Raw genomic sequence first — 26108 nt, forward strand, 5'->3', positions numbered from 1 at the left:
AAAAGATTCATTTAATTGTGGAAAAGAGAAGAGACATTTTGTGAAAGGGCACTTTAGATTCTGTACTCACAGCACTAGAACTAAATCCAGAGAAACTGAATACTTCAAAGGGGTGGAAGAGACAGTGTGGATTTATAGCTGCATACATGATTAGAATCTGGTTTACAGTCTAAAAAATTACAAATTCAAGAATAACTGAGCAGTTACTGTTGGGTAATTCCTGTGCAGATTGGCAGCAAGTCCTACTTGAATTTGCCTGCACTAACAAACAGGATCTTAACTTCAGTTTCTATCCAGTTTGGCAAGTCATCAAATACTGCGTTCAGTGATTATTTTTATAAGGTCTTTTAAAATTCTTTTATACCTTTCTGATCTTTCAGTAAACCAGCCAAAGACATAATCATCAGGCCCAGTTCACTCTAAGTGTTATTTACTTATCAAATATTATTATTCCTGAAAGAGACACTAATTTATGCTACATTTAGACATGCACACAGAGAATACTTTACCAACACATCTATTTAGAACTCCAATACTGCTGAGAGATAGACATATTATTGCAACCAGGTATAATCAAGTAAAATTAAGCTCAAGTCACAGACAGAACAAGGAAGGTCAGGGGCCCTGATACCCACAAACTACTTCCTGCTTATTCAATTATCTACGGCCAAGGAAGCCACCTCTGCAGTGATCTGAGGGCCTGGACCACAGAAGAATGCAGAGGAGAGGCAGATGTTGCCCTCAGTCAGCACTGTTGAGAAGTTTCCTTCAAAATCCTGTTATCAGACTTTTTCATACCATTTCTTTCTCATGCTGACATTTTTGATGCTTACTCTTGATGTTGAAATATGAGCAAAGCCCATTCAACCATTTTTTAGTACAAAAGTAAAAAAACCCCTTGTTTATCCTACATCATTACAAACCCAAAAGGCTGTTGTTTAAGCTATATGCAAACAAAAAATAGGCTTGTGGTTGGAATATGAAATTTACAACCCTTGTTGTGGAGAAGTGTCTTTGATGAGAACAATTTGGAGTTGATTTGATTGGCTTAAATGAATTTTAACTGTGTACTAACTATGCACAAGCATTTTCCCTGTAACTACTTCCAACAATAATGATGTTGTAAATCTTTACAATGGGCACATAAGTAACTCTTACTCTTCTAGGTTATCTAGTAATTCCCGGTCGTCCTCTGACTGCACTTCCTCCCAGGACTTTCCAAATTCCTGGAGAGATAAAAGAAAAGAAAAAGAAAAAACATTTCCTGATTCACATCACATTTTATGTATCAGCTGAATGAACATCTGGGAAGGCAGAATCAACATCTTATTTTGGATCACTTTGGTATTTCTGTGAGTTAAAGGTAGTCATACAACACTGCTTCAGTAATAATTTTTAAAATAACAATTTGTTTTGCCTCTTAATGGGGCATTCCCCACCCTACATCTGGGAAGAAGATGATTTGGCACAGAGCTCTCAAGAAGAGGATCCAAGCTCTGTGTAAAACTAGAGTGTTGCAACACTACCAAGGTGTTCCCGAGGTGGGCATGTTATCACTGTCTCGAGTTTGCCATCACACTTGCTCAATCCAGTCTGCCTACTTGCCTCTTCATGCAGCATATGCTGCTTAAACAATGCAGCTATCACACCTGAGACTTTAGTTGGCATAGCTACACCAGTGAGCGCTCATACCTTGTACAAGGTTATGTCAGTAAAAACACATGGTGTAAACCTAGCTACAGAGTACTCCAGGAAGGTAATATGAACCAGGGCATAGATCTCTGAGCTAGACTCCAGTTTCTCTTCCATCACTTTCCCAGACATGAATGTAAGCACATCTATTCATGGTGTTCTATTCTTCCTTTTACTTTTTGTGTTGTTTATTTATATCTTAAAGACTTTCAGCACAAAGTATATCACAATACATTTGTGCAGCGTTCAGCACAATGGCAAGCACTCTCAGCATGACTGTGATATAAATAACAGGCAATAAAAAGCTGAAGCACACTACTGAAATACCAGCAGTGATCTTTAGCTAGTGTTTTTTCTTTCCTCTGATTCTTCCTGCCTTTAAAAATAAACGAGAGCAAACTAACCAGTAATCAAAATAGTATTTTTGAACTCATACTTTTGATGGCTGTGAAGGATTCACGAAGATCATAGTTGACAATCTTGCTTCCATTAAAAAAAAGAACAGACAGCTAATAAAAAGATCATTCTTTCATTTCTTTCATTCAAATATTCCTTCTGGTAAGTATATTGAATAACATCCTTAGTAACAAGTGTTATTATTGCCTTTATGGTTGTTTGGAAAAAGAAGGAAAAGATATCCATCATTTAACAATTTAATGAGAATTTTCAAAGCTGTTAGTATCTATCAGGTAAATGATAAACAAATGTCTCTAGACAGCTCTAAACATAATGTCATAATATATTACAGAATGAAAATTGAGTAATTAATTCCGTGATGCTACATGGTAGTGTGTAAACTCTCCGAGTTACAGGGGAGACTCATTAATGTCACCATTACTGTGAGATAACGTGAAGCCATTAACACCTCTCACCACATGTTCTCCCAGCTGCACACTAGTTTCCTATGGCTGCTAATGTTAACACCTTAATGAGAGGATAGCAGCTCACAACCACTGCAAAATGAAGACGAATGCTCACAATTTTTCCCCTTACCAGCTTGAAGTATATGTGCACAAAAGAGTATGTTCAAAACAGCAGCCAATATTAAGCTTCACCTTTTAATTAAAGGTGAAAGGGGAAAACCATGTACAAGCTTTGTTATCGTTGCTGTTTCTTTATGGCGTTTCTGCGAAGAAGGCAGAGAAGGATCTTGTGAGAGGTCTCTGTTTCCCTCATCTATTTATATTCAGAGAAGAAAAAAATGGGAAAAGAAAAAAGCTAATCAGGTCTTGTATCACTGGAAAATTTCACAGCGAATGGATAACTAGGGACACTGTGATGAAAGTGCTGAGAGACTGAAGCTGAGCAATTGGGTGGGAATGAGTTCTTCGAAATATTCTTCAAGCTCTTTAAGTTTTTTTCATTTTTCTTTTTTTAAAATCACTTTTTCAATTCTACAGCTTGATGGGCATCTGGGACCAAGGGTGCCTTTGTTAAGTATTCAACTTCCCTTGCTCTTTCATCCAAGATGCAAGAGCTTCTGGCAATCATCTCTAGAGACTCCCAAGAAATTCTTAACAAAATCAGAGGAAAAACTAGACTTGACATTGTTAATAGTTCAAACAGTAGAAAACGCATAATTAAAAGAACTGCAGGCCTTGGTATATATCCAAGGAAAACCAACTTTTTTTTAAAAATACTTCCTGTGTACCTCACAGAGAGGACGATCCTATAGAAAAGTGAGGAGAGCATGTAAATGTGTGTGGTTTGATTTCCTCTTCCAAAATGAAGTCTAAATGCACAGAGATGAATTGACTCACAGACAATTTATCTTCTCAACTTGAGCACAGTTTTAAGGTTCTACAGGGACAAGGTCTGCCTGCTTCACTGAGGAAACATAGCCCAACTTGAGAAGAAATGCTGAGATGGGAGAAACTAGAAACAGCAGCTGGTATCTCAAGCAGTTTTCCCAAAAGAGCACTTACTGAACTACATGCAAATGTAGTTCCAGGCCTGTGGAGCTCAGAAACTCCAAACATATGCTGCTTTCCCCTGCAAATTTCCTCTTACCCTTCTTCTCACCTGTCTTACTGCAATTATCTGAATTGTTTTATATTGCTGCAGAACTTAGAGGTGCTTTATCACATAGGAGAGATGGTCTTACCCCAACATTAGTTAGTAGACATTGGATAAATTTTAATATGAAGTGTTCCCCCACTTGGGGGGTTTTATTAAGTCTTGAACTATCACCAACCGATGAAGGGTCTTCCTTTACTATTTTACAAAATATACCCTGCTTAAATCAAAACAGGCTAAATAGTAACCCCCAAAACAAAACATCCCCCTAGCCCCCAACAGATAAAAACGATGATTTAGGGCTTGGCAATAAGGAGAAAACATCTTTTTATCTTTGAGGAAAAGTAAAGGCTTTATGAAACAAGTTTCCTAGTAAGTAACAGGTACCATTTTCAGCTGTCTAGCTTAGTCATAAGTGCATTCATTATAGTTATGTTACATTACTACAGATACATGCTATTAGTCAATTTGAAAATAACATCTGTGCTTACTACAAAGCATACTTTATACTTAAAGTGCTGCTGGTAATGATCAGGTGAACACAGAAAGGCCCTGTCAGTCTGGATCCGCCTCTGTTCCTTGGGCTGGGAATAAGGGAGTTTTAATACTGTCTTCTGCTCTTTTATGGCCTCCAGCAGGCACCACAGACTGAAAAGTTCTTCCCTCCCCATTTTTACTTGACTCTTTCTGCAAGGTGAGTCATGGGGCCACAGGCTAACACAGGCACAGAAACAAGAAAATTAGGTTGGAAGTTTTTTTGGAGAAAAGAAAAATAAGGTAACCTACATATATATCTTGGATGCATTGTTGCTCAGTTCTTCACCCTCTACTGTCAGTTGGTTTTTTTCAATTTATACTGCAAGCCTTTCCAAATAGGATTGGTATAATCTTCTACACTTACACAATACTGACAAAAGACCTCCAAATCCACTGGGGAAGTGACCCTACTGCCTTTCAAGTAATTTGCATAACTGCAAAACTCCCAGTCTAATTTAATGTAACTATCTAATAATAAACTTTTGATACTTGCTTATGAAAGACATCTATTATACATGCACATGACAAAAAAAGCTTCCACTCCTACTAAAGATTACATGTAATACTCTTAACACTAACCTGTGAGCAACAGAACATGTCAATAATATGGGAGTAGACAAATCAAAACAGCTTGTAGGTCATGACAGAAGTCATAGAAAGCCTCAGAATACCAAAATATTTACAAAGGAATTTGCCCTTATATTACTCATTGCTATGCCAAATTGGAAATTTAGGGGAGGGAATTACCAACACATAGACATAAAATGTAACTTCTGTTACGACAACAGATTCTCACAACTGCACTAAAAACACAAGTGAAGCCACAAGCAGAATGGAGGGAAAGGAAGAAGGCAGGCAAGCCTACTGCTCTAAATGAAATCAATGGGAGCTCTGCCATCAGCTTAAAAACACAAGTCAGAACTGGCCAGAAGATCATGAGACAATTCAGCAGACATTCTCAGGACATCTGAACAAAAAGCCCTTAAAACGCTCAGTACAAAAGTCACAAAATAAAGGAAACTGCCAGTTCCAGCTTAATACGACTATTTTACGCAGTGTTTGGTGAAGATTATATGGCATGGAAAATTATGAAAAAAGGACAATAATGTCTGCAAGATGGTTGTACCAAAGAACTATCCATTTAAATAGCTTAAGATCCAGTTGCTGATAGAAAAGCTTTATGGTGCATATCCTAAAAGTAAAGTAGATAAGACTGTGATAATACTGATGTTCATCATTAGAGACCTACTTAGTCTTATAGTTTCTTTATGATGAAAACAAACTTGATCAAACTGGCATATAGAAAGATCTTTGTTACATTCTAAGAAGTCAAACTTTTCTGTGAAAACATACAAAAAATAGATAAATTGTACTCCTACATCTTTAGGTCAAGATGAATTCAGTAGATATGTCATTTCAGATAAGATATCTAATCCATGCTGTGTCTGTGAAATTGTATAATTCCCCTGGACATTTAGAGCAATGTGAAGCACAGATCTTTAAGACTCATTGAGGAGTCAGTAAAGCTTGATAGTACACATTAAAAAAATATCCTCCAGTAAATTGTGAAGTGCTGGGGGAGAGGAAGCAAAATCACTACATCAAGTCATTACAGAAAGCAGACCTTGCATAACATCTAGAATTCACTGAATATAGACTCAGCTTGAAAAAAAGAATCCTATCACGTTAATATAATCTACTGTAGACTACATATCTGCAGTAAAGAATAATGTTATTTCTCCTTACATGTAAAGGCCAATCTACTGAACCCCTAGTGAACAAATTAAAGTTCCTCCCTTTAATCTTTTTCTCCTTTGTGCAAAAAATAAAGGGTTAACCAAAGCTATTTTGAAAGCAAACACTTTCTACTATGTAGGAACTATCCTACAAATTTCATGTTAATGAAAAATTTAGTCTCATGCAACATTAGTTGCAAATATACATTAAATAATTATATATTATAATATATTTAAATTATTTTATAGTGAACTATTTTATAAGTGTTTAAGACAGAGTTTTTGGTCTGTTTTTAATCCTTTATTAAAAAAAAATCCTTTCTTTAAAAGAAGAAATGTCAGAAGTTCTGATATGGCTAAGTTTGAAGGATCAGAAAGACTGAATAGAAACAGTCCACTGGGTAGAATGTAGGGAAAGACAACTGAAAATGTGTGGCAAGAAAACATGGCCGTAGCAGAGCGTATAGAGCCAGACAGAGAACTGTGATCATTCAAAGTATGTCCCAGAAGAAGCACTGGCAGCGCATTGGTACAAACCTTGCACGTGCAGACCCTGCCGCCCAATTTTAAACATTTTGGTGGTTTGACATATCTTATTTGAATTATATTTACCATCCTCTGTCTGTAATAGCAAGGACCTGAAAAATACATCTCTAAGTGATGCTGCTAAGTGATCAATACCTGAATTGGCTCAGGCTAGCATAAGAAGTTATTCTGCAAAGTCCAGCCCAGAATACCAGCAATAACTAAAGAGGACCAAGGCCCTGACTTGAGCACTGTCCTGTGATTCCCATACTGTTTAATAGTTTGCATGCTCTGTGGCTGTGCCAACAGCACTACCCAGACAATGCTTGGACATGGTTCAGGAAGTGTACAGGCCACAGATCATTCTTAGTAGACAGCATGGACAAGGCCACCCGTTTTGGACCAACCGGACAGAGTGGGAAAAGAGGTTAGGTATACGAATATTAGTCTTGCTGTTGTATTAACTTTGGCATATTCTGCTTATTAACATGACACAGCCCCTGTGTCTGCACTGATGTTATGACCTCCCTGCATGTCTCAGATTTCTGAAGGGGTATCACATGGTTCTCTGTGCTTCTGGGTAGTCATCTAGCTCAATTTCCTGATCAAAGCTGGGACAGATTCAAATCTGAACAATGAATGCAAATTAGAGACAGAAGGTAATTTAAAGAGGATGCCAAGTTCTGAAAACAGAAGATTACCTGCAGGACTAGCAGAGAATAACGGAACTATTACAATCACTTAAAACAATTACAACATTAAATTCAAGTCTGTTAACTTGCAAGGAAGAAGTGAATGCTCAGTTCTGTTGAGAAGCTGAGAACATATACCCTGCAGAACTTCACAACTTTTTCCTCACTGTGCAGCAAGTATAGGTCAGTTTTTAAAGCAGTGATATTTAAATATCTAGAAAGAAAATATAGGCCTCAGATCATTGATCTTTGGAAGAAAAGTATACAGGATCACAGAGGGAATTCAATCCATCTTGAGTAGAAGAGACTTGGCAGAGCATTAAACATACAACTTTTTGTTCTTAGTATTAGAGTAAAACCTAGGGAGAGAAATTAAAGGGAAAGAGTAGGTAAAACAGTCAAGGATGCCTATTTATAACCTGGATATTAACACATGTAGAAGGCACAAAGACTAGTTCAGGTGAAATATAGTTATTTCTGGCAGAGAATGTAGCAGCTTTTGAAGCAGCTCCTATATTCATCAGCTGAAGACAGCAAGTGAAAATCTGTTACACACACATGCATGCACACTCTCAAAGGGCTGAGATAAAAAATATTAATACCTAGCCACATACACATACTTGGAGGCTGAAAACGAACACTTACTTTTTGTTTCATCTATGTATCTTTCATTTTCCTCCTCTTTGCATTTAATTTATACTCTGAAGAGCACTTCCAGCTTAAGGTTTGTAGCAAACAAGCTCAAAGCCAATAGCATTCAAGTTAGACCTCCATTTAGTTCATTATTTCATTTTCCCTTCTGGTTATTAAAGCAGAGACTGAGCACTAATGACATGATGATTAGCGTTTCTTCAAGCTGCATTCTTGCATCTCTCAAAATCAATTCTCAACAACAAATGTTTACTATTCCTTAGTTTAACAATTATCCAGAATATCATACCATAAATGAGCATATTTCTTAAGAGTCCTTCACTTGATTTTTGACCTTTGTACTAATTGCTGGTTTGGAATTACTCACTTTTAACAAGATATTGTCTGTATCTCTTTAGTCAATTTACTAATTATTCCTAGAACCACTTACCAAGTAATTAATGATATAAAATTTGTCATATTCTTTGTTTTTGGCATTGATTTTGCGATGCTGCTTCTTTCTCATGTGATCTTTAAGTGTGTTTTTGTCTCTGAAGACTTTTTCACAGTATAAACACTGCAAACTAAGATAAAAAGGTAAACAGGTCAACATGTTAAAATGAAAATAGTACAAGATAATATCCTTAAATTAGCTGGAGATATATACAGTAAGATTAATCCTAAGCATGTGAGAGCAAGCTAAATGAAAAAGAAAGTTTATCGGAAAAAAAAAAGTACAAGATAATTTTAGATCACAGTAGAGTCAATCAAACACAGAGATGACAAAAATGACAAAAGATGAAAATACAGATAATAAAAAAGTTTACTGTTTGCCCCACATGCAGAGTGGGAGAAAAGTCTGATTACCCAAAATTGTCCTACCAAGGGCACGGGAGGGCTGCTGATTGGTCAACATGTGAACTCTTAACTCAGCATGCACTTATACTGGCAGCCAGTCCATCAGTAACTGTTTCTTTGTAATTTAGAGTGAAAAAAGCCGAACTCTGAATGTGCTACATATCTTTAAAAACAATTTAAATTAGCTAACCAGAAAGTTTTATACTTCTAACTCAACAGGGAGGCTAAATGAAAGTTTGCCAGGGTGATCCATGTGTCTTGAAATCCCGAGAAATCAAATTTAGTAAATAAATTCATATACACACACATATAGAATAATTAATGTCTATGTATATGAATACATATATGTACATACATATATACACATGTATAGACATGAATTATTATATATACACATATTACTTGAGAAGGTGAAAACATTCATTAACAAATGAGAATTTTACCACAGTATGTCTTCCAGATCAATGCAAACAAAACAGACGTGTAGGTGCTGTCTTAAATTCTCTATTATGAGCCCTATAAAATAATTGTGCTCTCCGCTGTAGTGTCAACTGACACCTGAAAGTTGAGCCTATAAAGCATTAAATCAAGTCTCTTGACTCAGACAGTGGACTATGAGGACAGTAATCTGCATTTCAGCCTAAATCGGTGATTCTCCCTGAAACAGATGACAGTAATTTTTTTCTGGCAGAGACGTAGCAGAGCCCTGATCTTACAGGAACATCCTTGTTTAATAGATGTAGGTCTTGAGCCTCTAGTTAGCCACGGTGCTAAAACATTTTTCTTGTAAGTGATGGCTTACATATCGTACCAAGATGGAGACAGTTTCTTGGGCCGTTTGAAAAATTATCTTCACAGGGCAATAGGGAAAACCCCTAAAAATAATTTCTCATGAAATAAAAGCTTTGTAACTGTGGCATTATATCTTTGTATTGGAGATGCTGGATAGCAGGAAAAAAAATTTGATGGGAGGGATAAATGAAGGCACTTTAAGACACAAAAAACCACTGATATTAAAAAAATGTGGTGGCTCTGAATCAAAATCACCTTTTTTTTTTTCTTTACTCACAGATGAAAGCATGCTTGATTGTACAGTCAGAAGAAATTTTAACAGTGTCTGGGTCAGGCCCTTCTGTGATTTCCGCAGGGTTTAAGATATAGATGTTGAAGAAGAAAATTATTTTCTTACTCAAGCATTTCCCCCACAAAAAACATTAATATTGTGCTTAGAAGGTCTATATCTACACCCTGAAAACCCTCATATTCCTTCAGAAAAGATGCATCCAGATTCCCCTCAGCTCTCGTGTGTGGAGTAGCAATTCAGGATTCTCAGTATCTTTTTGCCTTCCAAGAGCTGCTGTAACATTTAGGCTTAGTGTTAAGGAAGTTTTGAGTTCCCCTTGTGCTTGCAGCCTCAAAATCTAAATATTGCCTTGTTGGTGAATCATAGGTCCGATGGCAGAATACGTCTATGAATTTTAGTATCTGCTTTGCTCCACCTGTTAACAGCAGTGTTTGCTCTCCTTGTGAAAGGCATTCCCAGGAGGAGTACGTAATGCTTTTCCTCAGCATACACAATGTAGTCATCCTATTTGCCTGAAAGAAGATTTTTCTCATCTTAGTAATATTTTCAGGTACTATTCTAGTAGCACAGCTATTAAGTCTTTTCTTAGCAATAGGAGGAGTGGCCTTTCACTGCTTTGGAAGCAATTTCAGCATGTGTACAGAGAGGACTGGCTTTGAGAAACCTTCATCTAAATTAAGCCCTCAGGTCCTACTGATAAATAGTAAAGCTGCAATTTATGTGAGCAAGGTATCTCAATGCATTAGGCAACACCTATGATAACATAAAAGGCATTCTTAATACATCTTCATTTCTGGAAGAAGGTAACCTGTATCTATTGTGACTGCACATTCTTTGTCAGGCCAAAGACTAAATGCAAAGAGACCAAAGCAAAGAAAGCACTGTTGGCTTTCCTGTCCTTTTAATCTCTTCTTTTTTCTTTCTTTTTTTTTTTTCCAGATGTACAAACCAGTGGATCCTAAATTTACTTGGAAGGATATTTAATTGAATTTCCATATCCCAGTCTTCACAAATCCCAGTGTTCTGTGGCTTTTCATAACTAAGCCTAAGATTTAGGCAAATTTCTCCTACAGTTGTTAATTACAGACTGTATTAAAATCTAATAAACTCGTTAAAGCTACAGTTTCACTCTTACGGAAGTACATTTCCTGCTAGAGCCCAATTTATATTTGCGGCATACTTCATATTGTCCCATTTATGAAATCCATAAAGGGCATTTAGATACTTGCAAAGGAAACTCAAAGTGCAGAGCTGCTTGGTCTTTGCTACCCAAGTTCTTCTCCCAAATTCCCTTTTTAACTTCTTCAGCCATCTCAGGTTTACGTGTTTCTGAGGAAGCATATACAATGGCTTTCCCCTTCTGCTCTGGGATGTACTCTGTAAGCAGTAGAGAAGGGAGAGACCAAACATCCCACATTATTGATATACAGAGAGCCAAACGAAGATTGGCATAAGAATGCTGCATCCAGTGATTAAAGAGATGTTTAGCAAAAAGATTGTTATGATGAGAAAGAAGAACATTAACTCTAACAGTTATGAGAAAAAGGGACGCGCTATTATTGATGTCAATGGAAACTGTGCGATGCATAAGAACTGAAGCACTGCGCGACTCCATTTTTTCAGCAAACACATACTATGAATTGTTATGAATTAACTTTCAATAAATCAACAAAAAGCCTTCTAAAAGCACTCACAATAAACTTACATTCTCTCTTTGTTTCTTCTTAACTAACCATGAATGTTGAATTAATTTTAACTCAACTTATTTCCAAGGTTAAAAGAAATATGACCTAAGTCCACTAAAAAAAAGAACAAAAAACGACTTACTTGTCAAGCTTCTTCTGTAATACAGCCAAAAACTCATAGCAATTCACAATGTTATCTGGCAGCCCAATGTTAAAAGAATGCTCTCTTGCCATATGATTGAGGAGGACAGATCTACAAAAGACATTCAAAAAGAACATTACATATTTTGGCATACATATGAGAATTATTCAATTAGTGACTTGAAATAAACCAATTGCTCTAAAAATCCATAAAAGCCAACATTAAATAAACAATAATAGTGTTTCTGCCACTGCTAGAAAAAAAAGAATGCAACTTCATTGAAATAGGAAGTTTTCAATTTGAGCTCTGCTGAACATTAACATTTCATCTGCTTAATCCGCATGCGTGAAATATAATCCTTTAAATGAAAATTACAGTATAGTTTATTTTGACCCTCACTGTTAGCAAAGCTCATTTATTAACTTGAATAAGCAAATCACATGGTTTCAAACAACTGTCTTGAGAAACATTCTAAAAAGCCATTTGTCAGTTTTCTCTATGCTGGTTAACAAAGCAGTTGTTCTTGGGTGTGATATGCTTTTACATCAATATTGCTTCACACAGCACTAGCAACACAAACAGCACTCAAAAATACACATGAACAAACTTAACAGATGTTCCAGTAAGTTATCTAATAGAGGTATACTGGTTAATTCCTTAGGTGCCTCAACTTCTGCATTTGGGGACTAAAGAAACATCCAAGTGTTAACACTGCTGAGCCTTGCTTTTACCACAGTTCAGGCATGATTTTCAAATCACGTATTCTGTGAGACCCAAGTGTAAGCAGAGGATGAAGTTCTTGGGGGCTGAATGATGTGAACTTCACTACACCCGGCAGTAAAGGGAATAGGACACTCACACAACATTGAGATGACCTGCAGGGACATGACCCCAGGTTCTTCTACCTTTCCAGAGTACCAGAACTACCTGTGCAAACACACTTTCAGGGGTAAGACTCAGTCTCTCCAGCTCAAGCAGATGTACTGTGTAAAACCAAATTGTCATCGGAGCAAGCAGTTGAATGCAACTCCTGCTTGCACTTGACTGATGCAGAGCACTCCATTCTCACTCTAATTTTCCTCCCCTCTTTTTCATTCAATCTTCAAATTCACACTGGTTTGGTGAGGTTTAAAGAGGAAAATGTGTAACTGGATAGAAATATTTTTTTAACAGCCATACTGGCTTAAAGAGCTCTCTTTGCCACTAAAACAACTGCCCAAAAAAAAGAGACTCTTTAAAATGGTTCAGTTCCCAACTCCAGCTTACTGCGTAGTATAAAAAGTTGACTGGAATAATTAAGGGATTGAGAAGTGGGAGGGATTCTATTTAAAATGGCACTGCAGTTGAAAGAAATACTTAAACTATACCTTAAAATGAATTCTATCTTCTGAGTCCTACCATTAGGCATTAACTGGTTCAATGACATTAAAACCATAAACAAAGATGCTGAGCAGATATGAAAAAATAAAACAAAAGCAAACAAGTCAATAATCAAACCTGTTTCCTGTGAATTCTTGATCACAGAACATACACATACTGTGAAAACTTATGTCATATCTTTCTCGTTGTTGCTGTTCTAGAATTTCTCTCTATGAAAAGAAACAGATACAGTTATTCAGATAAAAATTCCATAATTCCATCACTTAAGTTTATTATACCTCTTTATCCCTACTGGTAACAATGAACATAGAAAATTAAAATGTGCTCCTGACACAAAACAGTTGTTAGTATTTTTTGTGGGTTCTCACAAAAATTACAAGTTTTTTCAAAGGCAGTATGTGCTCCAGTCAAGTTCCATTAAAATTCTCCTAGTATTATACAAGGTGCAAGAAACAAATACAATACACAGTGAGATTTTACGCAGCTTTTTAAATGATTCTGTATATAACGTATCAGTTTATTGTTTCCACCTCGGTTCAGATTTACCTCTGGTATCAGAGAGCAAGTTTATGGGTAACCACATAACACCCAGTGGGATGATAAATTCAGTTTTACATGACTAATTGCAGGCAATCTAGAGGACTTTTTCATAATACGGAACGATGACAAGAGCCCTGGCAGTTTCTGCAAGGAGCTATGGTGCGTAATAAACTCACGGAAAAGGAGAAGCTGATTGCCTTTACCACTGGTCCTGTTTAATGTAAAGCAACAGGCTAGGCTAGACACTTTACAACACTGGACCACAATTTTCCTAACAACCACAAAACCATGCAGCAGCTGATTTTCTCTGGTGCTGTAACAGAAGCAGTGTAGTTATACTGTGGAGTTACTATGCACTTCAGATGGAAAGGCCGTAATCATATGGGACATGGGAGAATTGGTGTTTGGATTAAAAAACTTAGCATATTTTCAGCCTGGCAGTATGCTACTCTGTACTTGTGTTTTAAGTACTGATAACTGGTAAAGGATTTATTTTCTGTGAAACGTAGAGGTGCTACTGCCTGCTTTCTGACATTCGGGATCCTGACTGAATTTCTTAGGGGATTTTCTCAATCTCTTTATCTCCTTAGAGCCTGCAACAGTGGAGCTTTGTGTTTCTCACCTACCTCTTTAGTAGCTGTTTTGTGTGGATTAAGGCCCAAACTTGCCCAAAGTCTACATCTAAATTCATATTCAGCTACGTCTAGTTGGGTAAGCTCCATAGAAGGCAGAAAAGAAAGGAAAGTAAAGGAAAAAAGAAAGAAAAAAAACCCCCAAAAGAAATAAGAGGAAGGCTTGAGCTGTCATCATTACAGGCCCAAACGTGTCCTGCAGCATGGATGGGCTGGTGTGGGCCTACCACACCACACCCCGTTGCCCACTGAGAGATGGCAGGAGGCTGATACTGGGCAAATAAATGTCCTGTTTGTTTCTCTTCCACAAGAGCAGCATCCTGTATCCAGCGAGGGGCAGTGGGATGAAAAGGATGCCTGCTGGAGAGCGCAGGAGCATGCCACACCTGTTACATTTGGCCTAGGGCCAGTGGCTGCTGTGGGGGACGAGTGCACCATGCCTTAGCCTGTTGTAGGGCCCGTGTTCAACCACACAATTTGGGACCTGTAGCTGTTGCACATCAGCTAAGAGTCTGTTACCCTGAAAATGCAGATTGTGAGGCTTTTTTGTTTGCTTTTGTACTACAAGGTGTACATTTTCTCTTGGAGTCATGCTCAGCAGCGCCTACTCAAATTTCAGGCCGTATCTGCTCACGTCCTGCTGCGTTATGCAAAACATCAACTAGCAGAAATATAAATTCCTGTTTTTCAGGGCTGACTCCTGAAAGAGATAAATGGAGCATAACACATCGTGTGAGAGCCCTTCAGCAGAGGTGCAATTATGTAAGGATATCCGTCTGCTCGGCACGGGCAGTGAACATCCCGCAGCACGTCAGTAAGAACCGGGGCTTTCTCTGGTACTCGTAGCTGTCACCTCTCTGCTCAGCAGCACGTCTGATGCGGTTTGGCTAACCTTGAATTTGAAGGCATCTGCATGTAGTTTATACGCTTTGTAAAACGCACTAGAAACAATCTAAAAGAAAATCGAAAGATACCACGTACAATTCAAACATTAAGATAGCAAGGGTTTAAACACCTCTACCCTCTCGTTAATGTTATTGCAACGAAGCTTCCTAATTGTACTCTACTAGGAGGGAAAAAAAATGTTCTGCCATATTTGGCTGCCTAACTCCAGATTCCCATTTCATACAAATTGCTTACCGGAGGCCTGGTGTGCTGCTACTCCCAGTTATGCCTGAGGGGGAAGGAGAAGCATACTGTGTCCTCCACACAGACCGTGCTCCTGCTACTCTGCTCTCTCACCCTTCCCGTTTGCCCCTACACCAGCATGCTCGGCAGCTGGGAAGCTTTGACTAACCTAGCATCTTTGCTTTCTCAATTTACTCAACAGAGTTAAAAAAATATTTTCCAAGGTAGGCACTCCTTTTATCAAGTGTTGGCATCATTCATTGCTAGAGGGAACTTTTTAGGCCAGCAAGCAAATCTGGTACTTGCACATGTGAGGAATTAAAAGCACTGGTTCAAGTCAAGCACAGTGAAAGCAAGAGGTCTGCTCTTCTTCCCTACAGACACTCCCATACCTCCGCTCCATTGCTGGGACTCTGAAGGGAGAAAAGCAATTACAATAACTTGCATAAAACTTTTGAGATTTTTCTGAGTGGAGACTTTCAGCTGGTAATGAAAGTCAAGCTTAAACTGAAGTTATGAGGCAGGAATTGAATTTAATACCTGCAGCAGTTTCTAACCTCTTGGAATTATTTGGCCTGTTAGCATTAATTCACGGTTGATGCTAAGACAAAAAAACCAAAAACATTTCAGCCATGAATATTTTCCAAAACTTTTTTAGGATACTCTGTCATATCAAAGTGTCAGAGAATGAGAGGGCAAAGTCATTTGAGGAAAAAGTAAACAGATCACAAAATACACATATATTAGTTTTCTTTTTCCATAATGAATAAAAGAACTGAGCACAGACAGAAAAGGTAATGCAAAACACTACAAAAGTAAGTGAATCAAATGCCATAGCTTGACATGAGGAAAACAGCTTACAATATTGATACAGTTTGTTGAATAATTCCTGACCCCCATCTCTTTTTATCTTTTGTGAGATGTTCTGACAGCTATGTCCTCCACTCTTTCTGCCATATTCTATGATTTGCTAACCCCCCCCTCCAAAATCCATTTCTTTACTGACGACTGTCAAATGAGTTGTGAAACAACCATTGACAGAACAGATATCCCCACTGATACGAAGTAGAATTTAAATTACAGAGGCTTTTAGTCTAAACTCTTTGTCCCTACAAGCCACATGAAGCTTATGAGATCAACCAGACGTTGTCAAAAATAAGTACTGCTCGATGACAAGTTCTTGGAAGCACATTTTTAGACAGAGCCTAGCCCAAATAAGCTGTGGCAGTTAGCAGCCTCCCATGGAATAGCTTTAGGAATAGCTTTAGGACATAAGTGGTTGATCACGTCAAACATGGCAAATGGAAGTTGGATATTACTGATCATACTTACATGCAAGAAAAATGTAGTTGCTTTGCAGGAGTACTTAATGTATTCAATAAAATCAAATTCAGTTTTAATCCAATTCCCCTTTTTTCTGTCTGGAAAAAAACCTCTTCTACAGCTCTTAGTTGTACGCTTTCTACTATATGCGTGATCTACCATAAAATAATCCAACCAAATTACAAAATCGTTTCTATTCTGTGTTTTAACTAATAAAACAAAAAAAACATCGTAAGGGTGTGCAAGTATTTATACCAGGATGATCATCTTTAAATATACCAGCACACTAAACTGCTAATACAAAAGAAATTTGATCATTTGCATGACAATTTGTAATTTGGAGTCTAGAAAAATGCCCTGCACATTCATGATGCTCAGTTTGAGGCTGTGAGGAGCTCAGACTTTCTCCTACGAGGTGGTAATTTAAAATGTGCCTGAAAAAAATGTGCCTGCTCCTCTCCTAGGAAGCAATATTTTGGAAGAAATTACCATTTTTTTTCCCAGAAGCGCTTAAGCACTATGCATCAGCAAGAATTCACACTGATAATCAGTAAAAGATGAAAAATGCATACTTGCAGCTAGTAAGCACTTTTCCCTAAACAATTACTTTGTCTCTGGTCTATAGTTCAAGAGACATTCAAGACATACAAAATGCCTTCAAAAGGTAAGACTAAAAACTAACTCCATAAAATGCCAAAAGCTATGGACTCAGGACAGTTGGTTTTATGGCATGTCAGGCTTTTCTGATATTGGAATTCCTGCTACCCTTCCCTCCAACAGACGCTGTATCCCAGGTGCTAAATGGCTTGCTTTATTGCTGTCAGACTACTGCTTTTTTAAAATCATAAACTCATTTACTAACAAGGCCCTCAAAAATAATTTATGTAGCTATTTAAATGCATGGCTTGGAACACTGACATAGAACAACCATTCACAACCAGTAGTCAGCACAAGTTTTGCTGCTTTTGATTCCAACCTGAAGAAAGAATTGGTGGTCAAAATTTTGCCTGTTTTTTCCAATTACATCAGTTGGTCCAACAAAAATATATTACTTCTTTCTCCAAACCCTGGCTCTATAATCACAGCACTTCTGATACATAAGAAAAGTAGTAGCAGAAAGTACTTCTCTAGCTCCAAGATAGAGGCAGATTGGAACTGCAGTTTGGAACAAGATCATGCAGTGACTTTGACTGCAGTGAGACCTGAATTTATCATTCCTCAGTCCAGGAACCCATCTATGCATTGGAGGACTGGATTCTGCAGTTCAGTCTGTAAAACTGAACTAACAGCAGTATGTGTCTTCTTTTGTAAGACGTTCAGGACTGTGATGGATGCACTCGACCTCTTAACCAAATTAGCAGTAATTTGGTACAGGCTCCAAAAGAGGTAAGGGCCTGAGCTGTGGCCGGGCCAAGAACTCCTCTGGTTCCAGTCTGTTCTCTGAGAACCCAAAAAGGAGCAGAGTGACACAGTGAGCATCAATGCATATGAGCTTGCAACACCCGTCATGCGATTAACACATGAATAGCGTGTGGCTTTTCCAAGACTCATTTATCAAGGAACAAGGGAAGTTGTGAATACAAGGAGTCTCATGCATAACTTTCCCATCATGTGTAATTTGACTACGAGCCAACCACTTTATTCCATAAATATGACAGCCTAATGAGCCTTCTTTGAGCTCCCCCTGCTAGGCAGCATGGCTGCATGGCGGTGATCTCCCTTTGAGCTGGGACACGTCTCAAGGTTGCTCCTCGAGGCAGAGAGACCTTTTATCAATGACGGGTCTTTGGTAAGTGAGTGACAGCATGCTGAATTAATACTAATGAAACATTACTAATCCATGTAGCTATTAAATATTAATTACTATAAACTTTGTACAGATAATTCCATTAGACATAAACTGTTGTCCAAATCTGAGACTAAGATTGGACCTAGCCGCACCTAGGCTCCATAAGGAGTTTAGAAAGCAAGGGGGTCCACTCTGAACCTCATGACTCAACAGGAAGGTCTTCCTTACTCTTTTTATTTCTTCCATTAGACATAAACTGTTGTCCAAGTCTGAGACTAAGATCGGACCTAGCCGCACCTAGGCTCCATAAGGAGTTTAGAAAGCAAGGGGGTCCACTCTGAACCTCATGACTCAATGGGAGGGTCTTCCTTACCTTCTGTGTCTCCGGTCTCTATGTAAATCATTCTAACTTGATTCTGACTCAATTTTCCTTTGTATGTTTCTTCCATACAGTAATTAATAAGGTGAACCTTACCATCAAACTTATTGAACCTTGGCAAGCCCCTGTTAAACTTTGTTAAATTCCATCAAATTCACTGAACTCTGTCAAATCATTATTTTACCTCAGTAAAACTTATTGCTGCTTCTCTCTTTTGAGTGAGGTGCGTTCTGCTCATTCATGACAAGTACCAAAAAAAAAAAAAAAATTACTGCCATAAGCCTTGACAAGGCAAAGTCCAAAGTTTCTCGTCCAAAGTCTTAAGCACACAAGTAGTCTCAACTTTAAGTATTTCAGTAGTGGGCTGGATTGGGGCAAGAGCATATTGTAGTTTGGGGTTCTTGTTGGCATCTGCCTTGCCAGTTCTGATCCTTCACTCTCATCCTCTCCAGGCAAGAGACTAGAATGACAGCATATTATACAAATGATCACTTAAAAGAAGTTCCAATGAAAGCTTTTTATAAGTGGTGCTATACAGTCTGGGGAGGTAGTTTGCCTAAAGATGTTTCTTTGAAGAGGAAACTTTGTGAATGTTACAGTGTGAAGGACTCAAACATCTGAGCACTCAGTCACACTGTTGTGAAAAGTGCATGATCACAGGCCACATTCCTTCTGTTACGATAACAGACTCATTAATACTACTGAAATCAGAGTGTCTGCCTGAGAAATAAGGTACTACCAGAGATAGCAATGTGGGTGTGAATTTGGACCTAAATAATACAAAACAGAGACTTCACAATAAGAATACTTATTTTATCAAGCTCTCCTAGGTGATCTCTCAAACACATAGTATGTATCTTTAGTTGTAGTTTCTTCCAATTTGAATAAGAGTTACATTTCCCTGCTGAGTGCTCACAGCAACTAGCTATTGCTGTAGGCAAAGGAAGCAAGTGAAACAGATTGTGGTTTAAAAAAACCAAACCAAAACAAAAAATTCATGCTGACAGATCACAACAAGAAGCTGCTTATACACTTTACTGGCAATAAAACAAACCAGCACAGTACACTGAGACAAAGACCAGGACTGGTGACACTTGAGATGTACTACAGTCTCTAAAAACTTGCCAAGCACATTGTTTGACAATTATATATACCATTAGGATAAACTACTCTTGGAGTAAAAGAATTACATTTGGTTTTGTGTCTACAGTTTCCTCAAAGATTGGCTGATGAGCTTTAGATCGTGCTTGTAGCCACTAAATAGGAAAAATATTTACAAAGAATCATGGTATCAGAAACTTCATGTCTCTCTAAAGACTTGCAATCTTAGCAGTATATCAATAACTTGTCTCCTAACTTCTATATTCAGCTTCTCTCCTTACTGATCACTGTATTCAGTTCTCCCACTTCAAACAGTACTCTTTTGCCTCTTGAGTACAGAAAAAAAAAATCTTCCAACTCTGCAATCATTATCACGCCCTCTCCAATGTTATTTCAAGAAGAGTGCTTTTTCTTTAATATTATCAGAAATGCCTGCTGGAAAAGCCCTTCTGGAAACAGCTTAGCTGTAATGTGCATGGGTATACAACAAAATTGTCAGGATAGGACGTCCAGTCTGGAGAACACTCAACACTTTTGAAGCCAGCTATCACACCATCCAACATACACGTTTGCTGACTACTTTGTGCACTTTTCCCTCTCATCCAGTGAATGTGAAAATTCATACATAGTTCAGGAATGTCACAAACAGAGCCCCACTGGCTAGACAAAGCCCCACTGGCTAGACAGACTGCCATGTCAAAGACTAGTCACTACAGAATGAAAGATTATGGCATTAGAGACCCACTTTTGGGACAGAGAAGAGAGGAAAGCACTGGGGCAGTGACCTACTATCTTCCAAGAGATGCTGTCTATCTGGAGATGAAACACAGAGTACTCCACTTTCACCTGGTACAGGCTGATCACCCAAGAGGGCATTCCTGACTTTTTACTAGATGCTCAGATAAGACGTTACCACAAAACGCTGTGAACAAGAATGAAGTAGGAAAAGGAACGGGTAGTGTTTTCCTGAATCTTGAGTTCAAGGCACCGGCATAGGTCAACAACTTCTGGAGAAGAATATATAGCTATGGAAACAGTGACAAAATAGGGAGCATTTAAGAATATCGTTATATGCCTGGGAAAACAAAGGCTCATACCAATGAGCTCCCTGACAAAGAAGAGAAAGAGCATCTTAGGACATCAGCTTGTCAGCTAAGTGGGAGACTTTAAACTAGGTTTGAAAGGACAGCAACAAAAAACCCAGAGAGAAATAAGAGTTGTGACCAATTGGAAAAACAGGAAGTTAGGAAGAAAATGGTGGTGGTGAGGGGGAAAGGATGTAAGAAGGAAAACAAGCTGGACAATCTGCTGAACCACAGATCCTAGGCAGACTGAATGAGTACAAAGACCAAACTATAACTTAACTGGCATTATAATGAATTGGCAAATGTCTCAGGATTGTAACACAAGTGTTATAAATTTATTGTGAAACCTCTGAGGTGCATTCTCCTGACTCTTATTTTGTATGGCAAGTTGTCTCATAGGAATAGGGAAAATGTTTTTTTCTGTACTTTATCCTTGATTCCAGCCTAGTCTGCAGAGCTCGAGTTCAAAGTGAACAGTGGGAATGACTAACTGGGATGGCTAAAAGGGATTGTGCCCCTAGCTGTCTGTCCCACTTGCTCTTAGGTTCTTCGTCTCTTCCCTATCGCTCCTCTTCTTGAATTGACTCAGCTACTGAAGCGATACAGGCTAGAACCTAGACTTGAAGAGGCTGTAATCAATGACAGGTCAGATGATTCAGGCTTTGAAAGGTACTGTGACACTGATGTAGAGGACATTCTTACAGCTTGTTCAGGAAGCTGAGTCAACTAAAAAAGGGAGGAAGAGTTTCATGATATGATGAAAACTACGTAACTTTGCAAAGATGTATGAAAAGAAAAAGAGGGTTGAAATTACAGCAGACATGTACCACAGGCTGCCAAGCTGAAACAGGAGAAAGGTGAAGTTTGTCTGAACTAAGACAACCAAAAGAAGATGGAGACAGGCTAACACAGTAAAACAGAATAGCAAAAACAACCTCCCCGCACCTCCAAATATATTAGAAATAAACAGCAAAAAAAGCAGAGATCCATTACTTAATGTAGGAAGAGACCAAACACAGACAAAAGAGGAATGCTTGCAATATTCAGGGCTTCGGTCTTTGCAGGAAAGGTTAATTATGTCACAACCGTTAATGAAATGCATTGAAAACAAAAGAAACAAATAACCGAGACCAGAAAAGGGTAAGAAAGGGTTAAAAGTTGGATGTTATACATATTCAAATCTGACAGAATTTACCCAAGAGTCATTACGGAGTTAGATAAAATGATTTCTGACTGTTAGTGTGACAAGTCTTCAAAAACCCATGGAGGATGGGCAAGGTTCCAGAGTGCTTGAGAAAAGCAATTAAATACCAAACATCGGCAAAGAAGGATCTATAGAATTTCAGATGTAGGTATTAACACGCTGACATTAATAGCTACTCTGTAAGCACTTCTGATGTTGCATTACACTAAATCAGGCTAGCACCTCGATCCCTTCCAGTGCGTAGCTTCAACTTCTTGAACCTTGTCTCAGCTTAAGCTTGTGACAAACTGGAGATCATACAAACAACTCATCCTGGGAAGCCAGTATAGCTGAGTCCCTTTTCCAGTTTTGGTGAAGACTCCTCTTCAGGGTCTATTTACTGGGAGGAAGAGTAGCCTCTTCACCTCAAACTACCAGTCACGTGACAGGAGAATAGCTGTAAACATGACAGCAAGACAAGGTCAATGCTGTGGTAGGAAGTGTGTATTTTCAAAAAACAGGTTTAGGGTTTTTACCTTTTTTAGAAAAATCTTAAAAATAAGCCCAAGTGGCTTATACTGACACTGCCCTTCCTAGTATCTTGAGTTTTGCCGCCAGGACTTCCTTGCCTGGTACTGCTTCACAACTACAAACTCTTTGTCAAGACTGTGTTTTTCTAAAAGACCGTATCTGTTTTGTATTACATAGCCTTGTCAGCTATTTCAGCAAGCTGTGCTCTCTAACCTAGTTCAGGCTCATTCCCTGGCCTCTCTCAATAGATCACAGTCACCTAATGTCTCTACATGACATCCACCTTGGCTAGCTCCCCTGCTGCAATACAGCCTGAAATATTCCTAAACTGGAGTTTCAAAACTGCAAAACGAAATGCTTCAGCTAGCACATTTTAAAGACAACATTTGTCCTTGTTTGGGCTTGCTGTTGGAGACAGCAGTTAGGATTCAAAGGCTGCAGAAAAATCACCAAAAGTTGTACAGTTCTGGTCTTTATTCTGCGCAACTCACACGAGCCCATTTGCCAGCTCACTCTTAATTGCTGGACTTGTCTGGAGGTAAAAGACTTTGAAAAGAAAAATAACTATTTAACTTGCAAGTCAACACTCAAGGTTGCAGCAAAAGGAAACAAAAAAATAAACAGACTTTATTGCTGTAACTAAAGTGGTCACTCCATTAGCCCCAACTACAGCTTGATTTCACAAAATCCTTCTGTAAAAACTGAAGATACAATTCTGATATTTAAAACAGTGTTAACAGCAAAAGCTATTTCACACCATAATAAGAATGCAGACCTCTTTATTTTCTAACTTAATTACTCTGTAAACAACACTTGCTTTGGACTAAATCCTGCACTCTTTTCTGAATTTGAGGAAAGGTCTATTTGCAGAGGAGATGAGACGGCTAACCTGCCAACAGACTCTGCACTTCCTTGACACTGGCAGCAGAGAGAAGGCCTAGTTGGAATAGGGCTGCATGGCATGAAACACCACAAAACCAGAAACAAATGCCCTTTAAAAAAAAAAAAAGTACAGTCCAATGTGTAGCAGCCAGGAGTTAATATTACAATAGACAGTTCTATGAAAACATTAGCTGCATGCTAAATCATGACCCTCTCTCCTTCCGCAAAGCCACAAACAACATCATATATGCTTGGGAAACAAATATCATTATGCCACTGCATGCCCGTATGCAATATTCAACATGTCTTTCATAACCTCAGAGGGATTACAGGAAACTGGAAAAGGTACAGAGAAGTGCAACAATGATGCACAGTAAAGAACCACCAAATAGACAGCATCCTTAACCTCAAATCACTGAATCGTTGAGGTGGCAAAGGACCTCTCAAGAGCAACTAGTCCAACCCCCGTGCCCAAGCAGGGTCACCTAGAGCTGGTTACCCAGGACTGTGCCTAGTTGTGTTTTGAATATCTCCACAGATGAAGACCCTACAACCTCTCTGGGCAACTTGTTCTGGTGTTTGACCATCCTCACACTAAAAAAGTGTTTTCTTGTTTTCAGAGGGAATTTCCTGATTTTTAATTCATGTCCATTGCCTCTTGTCCTGTTGGTGGGCACTACTGAGAAGAATCCGACTCCTTCTTCTTCATTCCCATCAAGTATTTATACACATTGGTAAGATCCCCCCTAAGCCTTGTCTTCCAGGCTTAACAGATCAAGCTCTCTCAGCCTCTCCTTGTATGAAGGCTGTTGCAGTCCCTTAATCATCTTTGTGACCCTGCACTGGACTTGCTCAAATAAGTCCGTATCTTTCTTGTACTGGGGAGCCCAGCACTGGACCCAGCACTCCAGATGTGGTCTCACTAGTGCCGAGTAGAGGGGAAGGATCACCCCCCCTGATCTGCTGGCAACGCTGTTCCTAATACAGCCCAGAATGCTGTTGGTCTTCTTTGCCATAAGGGTGCACTTCAGCACGTGACTAACGACATAATGTAAGGTAGATAAATCAGGAGACAAATCATGAATGGTTTGGATAAGATTAAGGACGAATTGTTCACTACCTCTTCTAATAAAAAAACAGCCAGGTATGAGGCGACAGGTTCAAAAGGACCAAACAGATGGTTCTCTGCCAGTGTGTAGTTAAGCTGTGCAACTCACTGCTACAGGAAGCTGTGGATACTGGAAGTTTGTGTGGGTTCAGAGTTGGAGGTTCATGAAAGAAAAATCTATTGTGTTAATAAACACAGATACAATGTTGCTGAATTAGGAAATCCTTGAGCTGCGAATTGCTGGAGACTAGGAGAATATTTTGAGAAGGAATCACCACCGGATCAGAAGAGAAATTCCGTAGACTCTTTGCTGCTGTCAAGGATAAGATACTGATCTAGACAAACCTTTTTTACTGATCTAGGATGGCTTCTCTTATGATTGGAAAGAGAAGCAAACAAACAAAAGAAACCAACAAAATTGGAAGAGAAGCATGCTAGGCATGAGTACATCAGCTGCTTTTTTCTGAGTCCATGCCAATCCAATGGACCTACACAGGAATGAAGATTTCAGCTGAGGCATCTCCAACTCCATGGGAAATTGTGGCAGAACTACCACAATTCTCCTTTGCAGGAGCTGGGATCCTATGGAGAGCTGTGTAAGCCTTGTACGTACTCCACAGGTTCTGGGGATTCGCTAGTCATGTGCTGCGAGCTGCAGAAGATTACTTTAGCCAGCAAACTGAAACAGCACTCACAGGGTAGTTGAGCCAAGTGGATTTTGCCTATCAATCCCAGTTTTCCTGGGGACTCAAATTTGTTTTTTGTAAGCATCTCCTTCATTCTGGATGCTTATGATTTAAGGTGTCTTTAGTTGCATGCTGTGTATGTACAGACTTGTAATAGAAACATACCAGAAGAAACAGCATAACAAGGGGTTAAAAGGCCTGTGTTAACAATTCCCAGGATGTAGCTGCCAGCAGTAAACTGAGGAACATATTTATGTAAAGACCATAAGGCCTGCACTCTAACACCTCACAGTGCAGATGACTTGCCAGCAGAAGACCCTGCATCCTAACACGAGGAGACTAGCAACAAGGCTGCTATGTATCACATAACATTCATTTTTAAATTAGCCCAACAGCAAAACCAGACTACAGATGTGTATTTCAAACAAGAAAACAACAAAAACCCCCCAGTGGTCAGCAACCTGGACTAAGGCTCATGGAAGCTGAAGTCAGGAAGAGGTTAACTTGAAGGACCACCCATTCAGAACTGACAACTCCTAAAAGATACGAAAGGTCTGTCCAAAGTATTAGGTTGCCATCACCAAGCAAGAAGAACCAGAGTAGTTCATGAGGACTCAACAGCTGGCATTTCTTGTCCTTTGCACCTCACAGAAACAATACTGGTCAGACTTCCTCCACTTCTTCCAGCGTGGTGCTTGTGAGTATGCAAGTGTGAATTAATGAAATCTGGGTAAGAGAGTGTGAATGCACAAAAACAACTTGCG

The 26108-nt window shown here is 38.8% G+C and overlaps 1 protein-coding gene across 5 annotated transcripts in view; it reads right to left on the reverse strand.

The window, feature by feature from the left end:
* Positions 1–26108, reverse strand: part of ZNF277 (zinc finger protein 277) — a 64808-nt gene that overhangs the window by 6925 nt on the left and 31775 nt on the right. For all 5 annotated transcript variants that reach the window (XM_075493901.1, XM_075493919.1, XM_075493911.1 and 2 more), the window contains exons 5-8: positions 13095–13186; positions 11598–11708; positions 8280–8412; positions 1159–1226 (exon numbers count right to left, since the gene is read on the reverse strand). In XM_075493901.1, the coding sequence (XP_075350016.1) occupies positions 1159–1226; positions 8280–8412; positions 11598–11708; positions 13095–13186 (404 nt within the window). The remainder of the gene's footprint in view (positions 1–1158; positions 1227–8279; positions 8413–11597; positions 11709–13094; positions 13187–26108) is intronic.

Source organism: Mycteria americana, chromosome 1, assembly GCF_035582795.1.
Source record: "Mycteria americana isolate JAX WOST 10 ecotype Jacksonville Zoo and Gardens chromosome 1, USCA_MyAme_1.0, whole genome shotgun sequence".
In the NCBI taxonomy this organism is placed as follows: Eukaryota; Metazoa; Chordata; class Aves; order Ciconiiformes; family Ciconiidae; genus Mycteria; species Mycteria americana.